General features: G+C 31.0%; 1 protein-coding gene across 2 annotated transcripts in view; it reads right to left on the reverse strand.

Moving 5' to 3' along the window:
• SCN1A (sodium voltage-gated channel alpha subunit 1) overlaps positions 1-17,524 on the reverse strand; it is a 126,559-nt gene that overhangs the window by 6,194 nt on the left and 102,841 nt on the right. For both annotated transcript variants that reach the window (XM_039855415.1, XM_039855414.1), the window contains 5 exons: positions 15,792-15,914; positions 7,719-8,000; positions 5,687-5,740; positions 4,017-4,154; positions 889-993 (listed from right to left, as the gene is read on the reverse strand). In XM_039855415.1, the coding sequence (XP_039711349.1) occupies positions 889-993; positions 4,017-4,154; positions 5,687-5,740; positions 7,719-8,000; positions 15,792-15,914 (702 nt within the window). The remainder of the gene's footprint in view (positions 1-888; positions 994-4,016; positions 4,155-5,686; positions 5,741-7,718; positions 8,001-15,791; positions 15,915-17,524) is intronic.

Genomic DNA, 17,524 nt, shown 5'->3' on the forward strand with positions numbered 1-17,524 from the left:
CATTGTCTGGCTTATTTCCCTAGGCCACTGAGGAACTCTGAAATATATTCTACCTTACATTTTCCTACACATAGTTAATTAATTTCTACTTCCATTGTTAAGGCCTAACAAAAGAAAGTATATATTACTCATCATTCTCAAGAAGGTAACTGTTGGCTAGCATAATATGAATGTTCACTAAAATTTTGTTCCCCAATGCACCCCAGGAGTTATTTTAATTTCACATATCTTCATCATAAAAACCAGTACAGTGTGGGATAAGATTTCTCCATTTCACAGTAGTTGTTTGGTTGTTTCATCATGGAAACATGAGAATATTACTTGTCATCATGAATTATATTTGATTCTGACTTATGTAGGCATTAGTAATTTCTAACTTTACAGTCATATACATGAATAGTAGATACTAGAATCCTTTCCTCCTCTAAAACACTTATTACCTTCAATAAAAAATAATATGAAAGTGAGGTGTTTCCTCAAAACTTCACCAGACTTGATAATCTAGCAGAAAATTGCACATATTTTAACCCTACTCAAGGGTTTGATCCTCTCTCTGACATTATTTAGCAATTACTCTTGAATTATATGATCTTTTTCTTGTGCACATCACATTGATTTATATGTCTTTGGACACTTAGTTTGGATTCTAGTTGTATGATTCTAAATCCCTTGAATTAAGGGTGCATCTTCTGTTTCTCTCTTTTTTTGTTGTTCTTTCTCTTTTTGAACAATTTTTACCATTACCATAAAAGAATTAATTAATGATGCTCTAAAAGTGGAAGAGATCTTTGCTGCTGGAAATGTTAGCTGCTATCTCTTCTGTAAGAAAACCCATGCAAGTTTTTGTTTTTGTATATTTTTTTTCCCGTATCATTTGGTATTTCTTACTCCTGGTCGAGGTATAGGCTTTTGTGGCTTTTTCGATCCTAATTTTTTCATTGCATTATAATATTTCTTCTGTTCTTCTGTCATAAAGATGTCTTGACCTCCAAAGTATAGAAAAGAAAAATCAAAACTGGTTAAAACTGTGTCCCTTTGCATATAATTTTTCAATGTTAAACTTAAAATAGGAAAGGGACAGTTAAAAAATGCAAAATTCAACCAGTTAAAATAATCATGCCTGGAATTTTAAATTTGAAAAATTTAAAGTACTTTTTAGGTGTTTATAATATCATGTAATTCTCACAATTATACAAAATTGACTTTATTATTTTTGATGTTATTTTATGGAGGAAAAAACCACAGAGACTAAAGCCACATGCAAAAGAATGAAACCAGACTGTCATTATACACCAAAATTAACTCAAAATGGATCAAAGACCTAAATATAAGAACTGAAACAATAAATTGCATAGACAAAATATAGGTACAAAACTCATGGACCTTGGATTTAGAGAGGATTTTATGAATTTGACCTCAAAGGCAAAGGAAGTAAAATAAAAAAATAAACAAATGGGACTATATCAAACTAAAAAGCTTCTGCACAGCAAAAGAAACCATCAACAAGAGAAAGAGGCAACCACCTGAATGGGAATGCAAACAATGCCTTTGATAAGGGGCTAATATCCAAAATATACAAAGAACTCATACAACTCAACAATGAAAAAACAAAACAATCTAATTTAAAAATGGCAGAGGACCTGAACAGATACTTCTCCCAAGAAGACATACAATTGGCCAACAGACATATGAAAAGATTTTCAACTTCACTAGCTATTAGGAAAATGCAAATCAAAACCTCAATGAAATACTACCTCATACCCGTTAGAATGGCTATCATCAACAGGACAAGTAATAACAAGTATTGTAGAGGTGGGGAAATAGGAACACTTATACAATGCTGGTGGGAATGTAAATTGGTATAGCCACTATGGATACAGTATGGACGTTCTTCAAAAAATTAATAGTAGAATTACCTTATGACCCAGCAGTCCCTCTTCTGAGTATCTACCCCCAAATTTGAAAACATTATCCGCAAAGATATATGTACCCTGATGTTCATAACAGCATTATTTGCAGTGGCCAAGACATGGCAACAACTGATGTGCCCTTAGATAGATGCTTGGATAAAGAAGATGTGGTACAGATATACAATGGTTTATTACTCAGCCATAAGAAAAGATGAAATATTGCCATTTACAACCATATGAACAGATTTTGAGATTATCATGCTAAGTGAAACAAGTCAGACAAAAAGTTGAGAATCATATGATTTCGCTTATATGTGGCATATAAAACTGAAAGCAACAAATGAACAAGACAAACAAATTCATGGACATGGACAACAGTTTAGTGGTTACCAGAGGGAAGGGAGGAAAGGTAGGTAAGAGTAAAGGGGTCAAATATATGATGATGAAGGAAATTTAACTTTGGGTTGCAAACTCACACTGCAGTATACATATGTATTATTTAACTGTACACTTGAAATATAATTTTATTAACCAATGTCACCCCAATAAATTTAATAAAACAAACACACAAACAAACGAAAAGCCCAGAAATTGAACGAATAGCAAGCATTTTAGCCAAGAGCATATACTCAGTGAGTGGTAAAATTTGGTTCACTGAGACACTAAATACTTGGTTCCTTACACTATTCATACTGCCTTTCTAAAGTTAAAGACGATTTCTAAAAATTCAAATGTAGCAATGAGTTAGAGTGCGTATATTACAAGATGGTTTCAAGTACATATAAAAAGCACTTTTACTCTGTCAAGAATCAGTACAAATGATGGAAAAAAAACTGGACGAGTTTGTAGAAGAGTTATAGGATAAGTCAGAGATCATAAGTATGGCAGGTATGTGATAGGCGAGTAGGTACAGAAGATTGGAACTCAGGCTAACAAATGAAGCAAAGCAGCCTGATATTGACTACAGAATAATATTAATAACAATAAAAGGGGATAAGGGAAGTAATAGTCTATGGTGAAAGAGTTTCATACAACAAAAGCACTCATTATTAAGAAAACACACTGAGCAAATGAGATGAAACAAGAAATGTTTGATGCTGGTGAAACAGTGACCTGGGCATATCCATACACTGTTATTGGCAGTATGAGTGGAAATATTATTTTGCAGAAACAAAATACTTTGCTCTGGGAATTTATCTCAAATAAATAATTAAAAATTCTCTCTCTTTTTTTTTTGGCACAAAGACCTTCGATAAGGCATTACTTAAATCATTAAAGATTAGAAACAATCTAAATCACGAATCTATTGAAAAATGGTTAAATAAATTATAATGTATATATGAAGGCCTAAGAAAGTGGGAAAATACTTATGTTAAGTCAAAAAAAGAGTTTATAATTACAGAAAATAATTTCAATAACAAGAATATGTTTAGAGAATGTTTGAACAGAAAAACATAAGTGTGAGTAATAGTTACTCCTAAGTAGTATTTCTTTATTTTCTATATTTCTATAATGTGTATATTTATTTAAAATGATAAAATGGGCTTTATAAATGATAATAAAATAAAGAGTTGCTTAATTCAAGACATGAACTAATAGTTTATAATTAAATATCAGGAAGAATGAAGTGGAAATATACAAAAAGAACGAATGAAGGAAAAAATATGTGAAAAGAACATTAGAAGAATATATCTATCTCATGCCTAACTTATTGCAACTATTCCAACAGTTTTAGCTGGATGATTTATTTTAAGGAGGGGAGTTTAAGGGTAAAACAGTTGACTTTGGGGAAGGGGCATATAACTGCATTCTTTTCTAGTTCTTTTCCGATTATTTTCTTTCAAAAGACAGAAAATGTGGTCCCTAATTTAAAAAAAAAGAGAGAGGAGAGAGGTTTTGTGAGCCTATGCACAGGAATATGGAACATAATCATTTTTGGCTTTTTATACTCCAAAACAGATGGGTGGGTAGTGGATGACAGAGGGGGAGAATGCAAAAAGAGATTTCAATATATACACTAATTTGGTTTTACAAGTACTATTTGGTAGCAAGAGCACATTCAATAATTTTATTATCTTAGTGGGAGAGAAAATATTAAATACTTATCTTCTTTTTTTGCTGGTTGAAATTATCTATGATGACACCAATAAACAGGTTCAAGGTGAAGAAGGATCCAAAGATGATGAAAATGACAAAGTAAAGATACATATATAGATTTTCCTCATACTTAGGTTGAAGTTCCACCTACCAAAGGAGAACATTTTGTAAAATATCATAAAACATTTTGATACTGAAAGTTATTGATGCTTTTTCATGAGAATAAAAAATGAAATGCCTAGCAATACTTTTCTTTTTTCTCTGAATTGTCTCTAAAAAAATTTCTGAAAGTAGCCTTTAAGGAAGTTTTCATGTAAAAAATATGGTTATTAGGGTGCTTTAGAATCTATTTTTATAAGTACAACTAATATCTTGCTATTTGGACAGTAGCGTGCAAAATTTGACAAATTTTTTAAAGTACTGAATTTTAATAATTTTAAATTTATTAGTGAAAAATTTTTACTTCAGTAAATATGTATAGACTGTTTAGAAACAACCCTTTGTGCACACATGAATTTACCAGCAAACAAGAATTGAGTTATTAATTTAGTTGTTCGGCATCATATCTTTAACATTACAACATTCATTGAATTTTTCAGATTGAATACATGTAACTGGACACGCCATCTTACAAATCTTCAATTGTTAATTTATTCTCTAGATTATACATATAGTAAATTAGCATCGAACTATCATTTTCTACTTAGTAAAAGGGTAATAGAGTCATTATATAGTTCCCTAATAGAATTATGTCCTTCTAAAGACAATTGAGTTAAAAACCAACCAAACACACAATACAAAACAATAAATAACAAAGTAAAGTAACACAACTCTGGAGGATATCAGGAGGGTGCTCAACATAAAAATAAAGTCACTGATGGGAAGTGCATATCAAGAAAGAGAAAAGTGAGCTCTATCTGGTCAGTTTAAAGATTATAGGGACAGAGGTTATTTTTTATGATGACAAACTAAATGGATTGAGCTTCAAAATGGAAAGATGAAGGTTGATAGAAAATACTAAATTTTACAAAGTTTTGCAGAGCAGAGTTAGAATGAACATGAATTTCGGTTCTCTTGAAGCTTGAAAGAAGCTATTGTAGGAGAAATCATATAAGGTAGGTCTTAATTTTGTGATATAGACTTAAAGATAACTGTTGGCCATAGAAGTGATAACAGCATTGGTAAAGGCTTCAGGAAATTTATGGATTCCAAAATCATATAAAATAATGAATTTAAAAAGGGCTGTTCTAGAAATCGAAGTCTGCCTGCACAACATACTGTCTTTTCATACTGTCTAATATGAAAAGTAACAATACATTTCAATTACTGGTGGTAATCATATATTTTTTCATACATGCCCCTGCATGCTGAAATTATTACTGATTATATAATTAGTAAAGAGGAAACAAAATAGAAAATATTTAATAGACAGATATTTGTTAGTTATTAAATATATGAATGTGTCACTTTAGTTTGACTTCCAGAATAATTTGTTTTATCTTTGTAAGATCTTTCTGATAAATACTGGTATAACTGAGTACTAATTTGAGTCAATTTTTTCCTTTATTTTTTAAATCATTACAGAATCATTTATCATTTCTTTCAGCTGCTATTCTCTGTTGAATTAATTTTAGCACTTAACCAATATTATAAAAAGACAGGATGTAGGAAATACTTACATTTCTAGAATCAACTGCTGCATACATTATATCCATCCATCCCTTAAATGTGGCCTATTAAAAAGAACATGCATACTTTACTTCGCAGTAAAAATTATTCGGACCTGATGTTTAATAAATATTCTTACATATATATATATATTTTAAAAGGAACATTTCAAAAGACTTTTAAAAACAAATTTTACATGAATTTTGGACCAACACAACATCTTAGTGAAGTTTCTCATTTCTACAATACGTAATGAACGAAATGGTCATTCGATATAACCTCCTGCTTGATAAACAACTCACAAGTACTTCTCAATTCTTTAAAGTTATTGAAATCATGCAGTTTAAAGTGTTATCAAAATATGGTGGAATACTTTCAGAAAGCTATACAAATGTCAACACATTTGACAATGTCTGTAGCAACAAAACAATTAGAATTTGGAACTGCTGATATCTGATGACATCTATCCACAAGGTAATCAAAGTGATTTGATTAAGTTTAAGATTTGTCTGGATTCTAACACTCCAAGGTTCACAGTTATCCATAAAGTCAGAATTGCAAATATCCTTTTAAGAATTTTGAAGCATGACATCCAGAAATAATCTTATATTCTACTGTTCTCTGTAATTTTTTATGATAAGTTAATATGGGTAAGAACAGTGGAAAATAGTACCTTAGACACTGGCATTCAAGAAGGATTCTGTCTAATAATTTACAGTGATTTGTTATTTGTCCTAGGATGTGAATTTTGAGTCCTATAGGCCTGAGAGTATTGTTCCTTAGCTAGTGAGCAGGTCTAACAAAGCTTTCAATATTTTTACCTCCCGCATATACACATTTTATAACACTAACACTTGTGAATTGGTGGATGTCGTGGGAAGAAAGACAAGTAAGGGTGGGTGTATGTCAGCGGTGAAGAAGTCTTAACTAGAAAATAGAAGTTATTTGTTTATCAGAGAAGGAAATGTTGGATGTGTCAGTGGCATTTAGTGTAAGTCAGAAACATCCATAAGAGACATAAGAATTTCCAACAAGAAGGTGGGAAGAATGTATAAAGGAACAAATAGTACAGACACTTCTGAAAGAGAGTTTTGACCAGTGTAGGTTTGTTTGCTTGGTTAGTCTCCTGATTGAACAATTGAAGTCATAACCTGGTGAAAAGAAATAGGTTTCTGCCCTAAGAACTCTGTAGAATTATAAAAGAAGAACATATACAGCTTTTTTTTTTTTAAGCAGAGTTTCAGCAGCCAAAATAGAGCAGTATTTTTATAATGTTTTTCGAACTATTCAGATTCTGCTTTTATCCACTGCTTTGTTGTGATGCAGCTGCAGCTAAAAGCAACATCATATGAAAATGTTCAGAGGGCTACTGTCTTTTGTATTTTTATAAATTTTGAACTATTTTTCCATTGTGTAAATTAGTCTTAGAGACCTAGGAGTGAAAATATAACTCTTTAGATAAAACAGACTTAAGTAATTGTACTGAAATTTCATTTGCGATGACAGCAGCTGCTTGTGTTTCATTTCTGTGTCCAGGCATTACCGGGTATCACTTCCATTTCACTATGAGGATCTGATCCTAAAACTTAAATATCATCCCCCAATCTTCAATCCAAATGACACAACTCAGTAGACGTTAATTCTCACAATCCAATCAGGTATGTTAGGTCTTTGTGCTTTTGGGGAGTGTGGTGTTGTAATCTATTAGTGAAATGAGCTTTTCAATTGCAATAGAAAAAATAATAAACTTATTGATATATTAATCAACTTTTTTTTCGTACTGGATGAGAAAGCAATATGAGAAGAGAAAAAGAGCTTCAGAAGGAACAGAAATATCTGGCCACTATCAACTACGTCTGCACTGCTTAAATTACGTAATTTCCACCCATTTTGGCTCATAGACTGGTACTGACACATCCAAATTAGAAAAAAGAAATGTGTTATAAACTTTCTTCTTAGTAACTAAATGATGGATGTAGGTTATTACTTTTTTTTATTATTCCAAACAATCAACAAATTTCAGAGAAAAGACTGTTTACTTACAACTTGAAGCAAAGAGAGATACCCAAATCCTACATTATCAAAATTTACTTTCACATTTTTCCATCGAGCAGTTTCATTTCTTTCTATTAGGTTTAGGCAATCAGAATGATTATTCACATCGTCGATTTCAAACATTTCACCATTTGTGGTGTTAATACAGTGGTAGAATTTGCCAGCAAACAAATTTACGCCCATGATGCTGAAAATTAGCCAAAATATAAGACAAACCAGAAGCACATTCATGATGGATGGAATTGCTCCTAAAAGGGCATTCACAACCACCTAATACACAAATGGAGAAAAAGAAAAGTCAGAATTTTTGTTGGTTAAAAAAGATAAGACATTCCCCTAGTAACCTTTAGTTCTCCTAATTTTTTAACTATTGGCATTTAAACTAGGATATTTAAAAGCAAAGTAAAAACAAAATCTTAAAATGAAATCCATTCTTCCTTAAGCAACACATTTAGGGAAACAAATGTAGACAATATGAAAAAGAAACAACAACAATAAAAAAGTCTAAAAATAAAGAGGAGGAAGTACTCAAAAGTTAAAGGAAAAGAAAAATCAGAAATTTGCTGCCAGAGGAAGTCAGAATATATGTTGTTTATTAGAAAGAAAGAGAAGTAGGAAATCCTAATCACAGATTAACTCATTTAATAAATGCAATATATTAAAGAACAAAGCTAAAATATTTGGATAAATTGATTTGACCAATATACTTAAAAAATTAAGATGTATAAATATAAAAATTTTTAAATACCTAATATAATTTTGTCCTTAATTATTCATGCATTACTACGACTAATATTTTTTGCATAAGAAGCAAGACAATTTAGCATTACGTATTTTATTAGATCATCACATCGTTTATTTCAAGCTCCAGTCATGTCAGTTGTTTCATTTACTGAGTTTAATTCAATAAACTTATTTTAAATGAAACATAATAGAAATCAGTTTCTTAGGAAAATAAGAAGAGGAGGGATGTCATATATAGTTCCCAAATCTGATGTGATTACATCAACTGTGCTAAATAATTATCTATTCTTTTGCTATAGAAGCATGGATTTTTCCCCTTATCTTTATTGCTGGATCATAAATTAAAAATCTGGGTTTTCATATTTGGCAACTCTGTAGAAATGGCTGTCCTTGCTTTGACCTCTATAGATCCCATTGGAGCTGCACATGAGTAACTAAGAGAGAGAATAAGATAGGCCCCAAAATGCTCATAAGTGGCATATGATGCCTCAGACTTAAACTTTCATAGCTAAGTTAATTCTACCTATTTCTCTTGTCAGTCTGCCCCAAAGTAAACAACAGGCATCAAAATGTCTTTTATTTGCCATTTGATGTCAGTATATTTTTATATTTTATTTAATTTATTTATTATTATTATTTATGCCTACAGCACTTGGTCTTCCTAGGTAGTCTCCCATCCAAGCACTAATCAGGCTCGGCCCTGCTTAGCTTCCAAGATCAGATATTGGGCCTGTTCAGGGTGGCATGGCCATAGACCATGGACTGCGGCTCCACTGGGGTGCAAACCCAGGACCTTCTGCGTGTAGAGCAAACATGCTAACCACTACACTATGGAACCATGTCCTAGTGTATTTTTAGAACAAAGTTTTTTGACTGCCTGTCTGAAAAAGCAAATACATAAGTGAATTTCATATGCTTCTGAGCACCGCTTAAAATATGTAAAGAATTCTAGGCTTTCCTGGGTTACAAAACAGTGTGATAAATTGGCCAAAGGAAATTATAAAACCACTAATGACAAAGGTGGGGGAATGAGCATGAAAAAATTAAGTTGGTTGAGTTATCCAGGCAGATCTGGATGATGTGGTCTATGTATTCTACCAAGCTGACACATGGCACTTAACCTTATCTCACTAGGTCATCTGTATTAATATAATTGATTGAAGAAATATTTATTTTATACTTCATTTTAAATGTGTGGATACACTTAGATTTCTCTTGGATTCAAAATTTGAAAGCTGAAATCAAGTTATTATTTCTTTCTTTCCTTTTCTGAATAGTTTGCCTATCATTTAGATAAAAAGGCTATTTCTGTTGTATTTACAGAGTACATTTTAAAATGCATATTTTTACCCACAACAGCCAATTTAGAGCATGAGCAGAGCACTGGTTACCAATAATTATTTCTTAAATTTCTTCTCACATCAATCTGTAGGTCTCACACTTCTTTCTTCAAAATCTTTCTCACCTCTGTCACTTCTTTTCCATTTTCATCTTTGCCATCCTAGTTCTGGCCTCTATTAGCTCATACTTGCACTACTGGTAGAATCTTCTAACTTTCTCCCTCCTTCGATCCATGTAAGATGAATTAATCTTCCCCAAGTCTCATTTTAAAATTATTTAATGGCTCCCAGTCATTATCGGATACTTTTCCTTATCTTGATATTCAAATCACTCCACAACCTACATTTCTAGTTTTAAATTCTCTAGCCACCTACCCTTCATGACAACCCAACTAATATAATTACCACATGCTAATATAATTACCCTAGAATTTCCTTTGAAATTCCTTGTCCAGTGTCTCCCTTTCTGAAACACTCTTTCTTCTCACAAGCACCACCTTTATCTCATAAGCAGCACCTGCTTTAGTTCAAGCAGCACCTTTTTCATGGAGCCTAACTTCTCTCCTTCAGTTTAGCCTCCAAAACAAAGATGAATGTTTCTTCTTTTGAATCCAAGAATCAGAATTCCAGTGCTGGTCAAAACCATAGAGATAATTTAGTATTGTGTCCTCATTTGGCAAATGAGGAAAATGAGGCTGAGATAGGTTAAGTTCAGAAAGTAGACTAAAAGTAGCATGTAGTACTTTTTCCACTGAACTGCACTAATTTCCTTAGTGTTGTTCACACTTATCTGGTACTCGTATTGCTCTGTAGTAGAGTTCATTACATTCCTGTTATCTTCAAAACTAATAAGCTTTTTCTTTTTCCAATTTAAGATGCAAATATATATTTGTGAATTCTCTATGGCCTACTGTGCTTTGAATATAGGAATCTAACAGAATAGTTAATAGAAAAATACAAAAATGGTTTATTGAATGAATGAATGAATGTATGAAGTAAAGATTAGCTTAGCATTTATTGATCAAAGCATAATTTAAAAATGTTATTTCTGGATATGGAATGAGAATGAAGAGCTGGGCACACAAAAAATTGGAGATTAGCTAACAGGTCTGAGAGATTTGCTATGAAAAGGGGATTTATTTGGCTGTTAAAATTAACCCTACAGAATTCATGATGGAAATGCCCTGTAGCAGTGTCTTTCAGAGTATGATTACAGTGTTGATATACATTTGGCCCAGAGAAAAGGTTTATTTTTATGAAGATAAAAAAAACTATTTTGGAAATCATTTCACATAGTATTAGGGAATTTACTATACAAAGGCTCATTCATATTTAAAATTTTATTAAATTAGGCAATGAAGAATCAAGGAAAGGACTGTCTTTTCCCAAGAGCCCAAAGCCGTTCCTTGGTTCAGCACCAAGGGAAGTGTATTAACTCTTTTCAGCCTCCAGGGAGCTACAGTAATTGGTTCCTACGTGGTGAAGGCCCTAGGCAGAATTGGCCTGAACAAATTGGAAAGAACAGATTGAGGTTCAAGGCTGCAACAAGGAGATGTGTAATAAAGGAACTATCTTAATGAATTAATACTAGAGGTTGCTTTTTCTCAGAAACGTTTTGTAAAGTGTCATCAAATAGAATTTCTCTACTTTAACACAAATAATTCTAATAGGAACTCTTTCCGTTTCTGGTTCATCATCTGCACTTTTGATTCAATCAGTACAAAATGAGGAATTGACAATTACATATGTAAATTAATGTGAGGAATTTTGATACATACAGAAATAATCTCATCTGAACAAACTGTTTTTGAACTTCGAATCAGTGGATTCTAATGTTTCTCTACTTGAAATATAGAAAAAACTACATGTATAAAAATTAAAAGTAAGCAAAGTAGAAATCACACATTAAGTATGAAGAATAATAGAATCTTCTAAAAAAATCTAATGATTATTTTTGTTATGAGGTTTAAGGTAATTATTTTTGAAAGATATGATACATCAATTATCCAGATAAAAATTTCAACTTTTATTCTCCCTCAAAAATAAAAACTCTCCTTCTCGCGCATTATTTCTAAATTTCAAAAATAAAACGTAGATTTATGTTTTCACTGTGATATCACCTAAGATCCTAAGAAGTTAGTTGGGAGTGACTTATTCTAAGAAGTGAATTTATGCATTAAATACTATCTTAATACACATAATAAGATGCTTTTGTTTTATTTCCAGGTGGGTGTTCCAGTCTGCGTAATTCAAATAAGTCCTTTTATATTAACTTTTTTGCATTTAAACATAAATTATGCGCTTACTCAACTCTTTCTTGATATATTTTTGTGTTGGTACATTTTGAAAATAACCCCTATAAACTTACACTTAATAAAAAATAAGAATGGTCACACAGTCAATACCAGTCTTATGAATCCAGAAATATTGTACCCTAGCATCTATCTGCTCACATATACCAACAAGGCAAAGAATCGACTGCTGATATTTCATTGGCAATTTTCAGGACTCGGACCAATGTAGAAAATGACAAGGGTTTTATGCCTCAAACAGCATCATCAACTTGACAAGTTAATATTTTCACCCAATCATTCTAAATCAAGATGCCCCATTATCACCAATCAAACTCCCGGTCAATGGCTAAATCAATATGTAAATAACTAAATCATATTCAGGAAACTTAACGATATCCAGAGTTGGGGTTTAAATCCACAGAGGGTAAATTCACAAAGGTATTTTTCTAGAAAGAAAATTCAAGACAGTTAAAAATAAGGGGATTAGAATCTAAATACTGTATTTTGCCTACTGTGGTACAAAAGTCCCCTTCCCAACCCCTCCCTCATCCCACTATACAAAGTCACAGTGAAAGGATGAAAGGTAGCAAAAGGGGTAATACAGTACCCATAATAAAGGGCTGAGGGGAGGAACCAGCGCTCCACCCCATCCAAGTTGGAGCAAGATTATCCTATATAAAATAGAAATATATAGTTTGTTAATAGTTAGAAATCTGATATGACAGAACATTTGGTGTTACTTTTTGTATATGATGCTCTCTGTCTGTTTCCCTAACAATCAAGCCTTGAGTTCTTTTGAAAAGGTCTTCATGATTTCCTAGATTAGGAAGTTAAAAATACAAATTTAAGTACAAATTTTATTTTACTCTAGATAGTCACGACATCAATTCACTCAGTTCAATTTTATAAGTTGAAAAATTTGGACTGGAAATTTGAAATACAATAAATTTTAAAAAGCTGTCAGCCAGAATGTGCATAAAACATGCAAAACATAAAGTGCAACGTGATGATAATTTATTACTTTCTAACTTCCTATCAAGCATTGTACAACATGCTTTATTTGGTAATGTTGCATTAAAGCACATGCTTTGAAAACATGACAAAACAATAAAAATTAAACGAATGCCTGATTTACACTTTTATACAGCTATTGTGATTTTATACTGCTAGAGAAAAAAATAAAATGAGAGTTTCTGAATATATCCAAATTTCACTTCTCAATTATAATCATTGTTATTATCTCCATCCTCACCATCATCCATGATTACATTTTTCATAAAGTCAAAAAACTCAAACACCAAAAACACAGAAAACGGAATCAATATTCAAGTTATTTGTCTCTACAATGCCAAACACACGTTGAAATGATTAGTCATTTTAAGGTTGTGTTTCTGTTGTCATTATGAGGCAAGGAACCATATTTATGAATCAGTTAATGTAAATGATTAGCTCATCTCCTATCAGCATTTAAAAGGAGTTTATGGCTTTAAAACTCTAAGTTTCAAAAATTAACCTCTCTTTATAATATAAAAAGCATTACTGATAAATAATTATAAAGTTATTTTTGTAAAAACTAAATGTAAACCTACAGGACGAACTTTGTTATGAAAATAAAGTGTTAAATAGAGGAGTATATGGCCAATTGACTCATGGTCAATTTTGAAATGTTTCTGTTAGTCTCATGCTTAGCATTCTTCAGATTTTATGAGACTTTTACAATGTATTACAATAGTCCTTTCTTATCTACAGGAAATACATTCTATGACCCCCAGTGGATGCCTGAAGCCGTGAACAGTACCAAACCCTATGTATACTGTTTGTTCCTATACATACATGCCTATGATAAAGATAAAGTAACAATAACTAATAATAAAATAGAACAATTATAGCAACATATTATGAAAATTATGTGACTGTGGTCTCTCTTTTTCAAAATATTTTATTGTACTTTCAAAATATCTCTCTTTTCACAAAATATCTTGTGCTTTGGGGCCATTATTAAATAAAATAAAGGTTAGCTGAACACAAGGACAGTGATAATATGATAGTTAATTTAATACCAAGATGACTAAGTGACTATCTCCCTCTTCAGAGAGATGATTCATGTCCCGGGTGGGATGGAGCTGGATGGTGTGAGATTTCATAACTTTACTCATAATGGCACACAATTTAAAACTTATGAGTTGTTTATTCCTGGAAGTTCCCATTTAATATTTTTAGACAGCGGTTGACTGTGGGTAACTGAAATGGTGGAAAGTGAAACCTCGGATAAGGAGCAACTACTGTACTTTGATTCAGGTGACACGTTTTCAAGTAGAATGTATAAAAACAACATTTTTCTCCTGTCTGAAACTGCCAGTCTGAAACAGAAAGAAGTAATATTTTAATTGGAAACTGAACTTAATTTTTCACCTACCCTGGAGAGAATTTTTTTTAAATTTTAGTAAAAATATATGAATTTCTCTGAGAAATAAAATACGAGTATACTATATCACGTTAAATTGTTTTTAATGAGGAAAACTTTTATAGGGAAATTGAAGACAAGTCTTATGTTTGAAAAAGTGATATTTATAATATATTTTGTTTCAGAAGAACACATAAGGCTATCGACAACCTAGAAAATGAAAATGGAAATTTATGATACAGCTTAGTTTCTATAAATAAAACTAAACCTTAGGCAATAGAAAAGCAATGTTTTTCTATTGGAATCACACTGGATTCAGTGTCTGCTTTTGCAGAAAAAAATTTGATTTTTTTTAAAAAAACTACTTTTTTATGTTAAACATTTTCTATATTAATGTTTCATGCTTTCGAAAAAGCATGGAAAATAATAAGTCGATAATGGCAAAATTTGTAATCTGTTATGAATCATAGGAAATGACAATATTTCCTAAGAAGAAGAAATATAAAATTCCATGTGATTCTGATAAATTAGATTTAAGTTATGGTTAATTTATGAATCATCTATGGTAATGAGTCAAAATTATGTTTTATGTTCATTATGCTATAAATGTTTTACTTCATTGTCATAAAAATTGTGAAGACATATATATATGAAATCTTTAAGTCACTATTGCTATTTATATAAATTAAGAAGATTACTGAAGTTACAAATTGAGGCTATATTGAATATAACTTTTTTAAAAGTTTAAAATTCAGTCAATATTTAATATCTACCCTTGAGTATATTAAAATAATGCAAACTTTGGCATTATACAGACAAAATTCTGAACGACTTTTTATTTTTTCCTTTATGCTTATTCTTAGGTACATGTGTGGTTCACATTATTTTCAATAAAATTCATTACGTACAGTGTAGATCATCACAAATGAGAAACATATGATGTCAAATTCTCTTTAGTTGATTATTATGATATCATTACACATAGTACTTTAATAGTGCATTTGCTTTTTTGTATACAGTTTTATAAGGAAACTCCCAAGATGAATTAGGAAACAAAGTCATTTTAATAAGCACAGCGATAAATGATAACTTATCATTTCAAGGGAGGCCTAACTTCTCTTGCATATCACCTAGAAGTAAATATGCAACAGATAGAAAGATAAAGTAACAATTTTGCAAGGATTTGCCATTCCTTTGCATGCATGGGTTTTCCTTTTTAAAATTAATTAAATTTAATTTTGACTGTATGCAACACTTAGAGTTCTTTCAGTTTCCTTACCCTCATCCCTTCAAATCGTGATAAGGCTCTTAGAGGTCTCAGAGCTCTTAGTGTCCTGAGAGATTTGATGGCACCAAGTTCTGAGTAACCTAAGGCATTTGCTGTTAAACTGACCAAAGAAACCTGCAAAAAAGAAAAAAAAATAGATAGATATATAGATGATAGATGATAGATAGACAGATGAAAGATAGATAGAAGATAGATAGATAGATAGATAGATAGATAGATAGATAGATAGATAGATAGAATTGTTGTCATTCAATTTGTAGTTACTATGTAATACTACATATAGGATTTTTGTTTATACTTATTCAGAAGATGAATGGTTGCATATTTTCAGTAAACACTTTAAAATTTTAGGAAAATATTTTCAGTTTGATGCAAGAAAGCTTTCAAGATGTTAATTAAAAGCTAGTTGAATAAAAAAACCTCAAATGTCATGTAATTTATTAATTGCTCATTAATTTATTATTAGAGCTATTCGTTAGAAAAAACAAAATAAAAATTAATTAAAAAATCAAAGTAAATGTTATGGGTTATCCTTTCTTTATTAAGTCGCTGCTATATTTAGGGCTTTACCCATGGCTAAATAAAATATAAAAACTGCTACTGTATTAGAAAAAGCAAGAAATCTTTATTTAGTGTTGGTATGTTCAACTAATTATAACTGATACTCTCAGAAATTAACGTGCTAACTCATACTAATTTTGCAGTTGATTTTTGGAAGGGGTTTCTTTACTTGTCTTGCTAATAACTTGTGTTTTCACTTATCTAAAGTTTATTTCTATTTAAATAAATATAACCTAAGAAATAATTCCATCATGAAACTTCCTCATTTTTTTCTATACTAATTTACAGCTTCTGCCATGGTCCCTGGCCCCAAATGGCCAAACAATAAATTTTTACCAAATAAATAAATCAACAAATTTACTTCATTTGTATGAACTATGCAATGACTAAGAAACAAAACTGTTAAGTGCTGAATTCTCTAAATAAACAATTTACCAAAACTCCATATCCAAACATTTAAAATTTCTTTCATCTGAAGGTGGCTAGTATTGGACAGTTCCAAATACACTGGACACCATTTTTGCAAAATTCTCTATTTTTAAGTGTATTAAGTATACATTTAGTATACTTTTTACAATACTTTAGGTGTGCTATAATTCCTTTTGTGTTTTTTTAGAGTGATTCACTGATTCTTATGATATAAATAAAATAGAACATTGAAAAATGAAAGTATTATTGCAAAACTACAAAATGATCTACAGCTTTATTTTCCTAAAATATTTCCAAAATCATTATTAAAAACCAACTATAATAATCAATGAAATATTCATTTTTCTAATAAAAAGTTTAGATATATAATAAGCATAATAGAGAAAAGTAAAGCTCAGGAAGTTTCAAAAGGTTGAATTATATTTACATTGAAAATCTAGTGTGAAAAATTATGAGGAGTCGAAATATAGCTTCTAATGCTTGAAACTTCAATACTAGAAACTTTTTCTATTTACGATATGATGAAGCAAGACTTTTAAGATTTCTCTCAATTTATTTGTTTTATAGTAACATTATTAAGCTTTTCAAGTAGCTCTGGCTTTGCCTTTGTTCAGAATTAACAAGACATAATGTATGCGGGACTCAACTCTAGAAATACTTTCCATGAGAAAACTGCATAGACCTGCTCAATTATTATCTTTTGGGAATAAAACTGTTGCCTATAAAGTCTGTGA

Source organism: Pteropus medius, unplaced genomic scaffold (assembly GCF_902729225.1).
Source record: "Pteropus medius unplaced genomic scaffold, Ma_sr-lr_union100, whole genome shotgun sequence".
In the NCBI taxonomy this organism is placed as follows: domain Eukaryota; kingdom Metazoa; phylum Chordata; class Mammalia; order Chiroptera; family Pteropodidae; genus Pteropus; species Pteropus medius.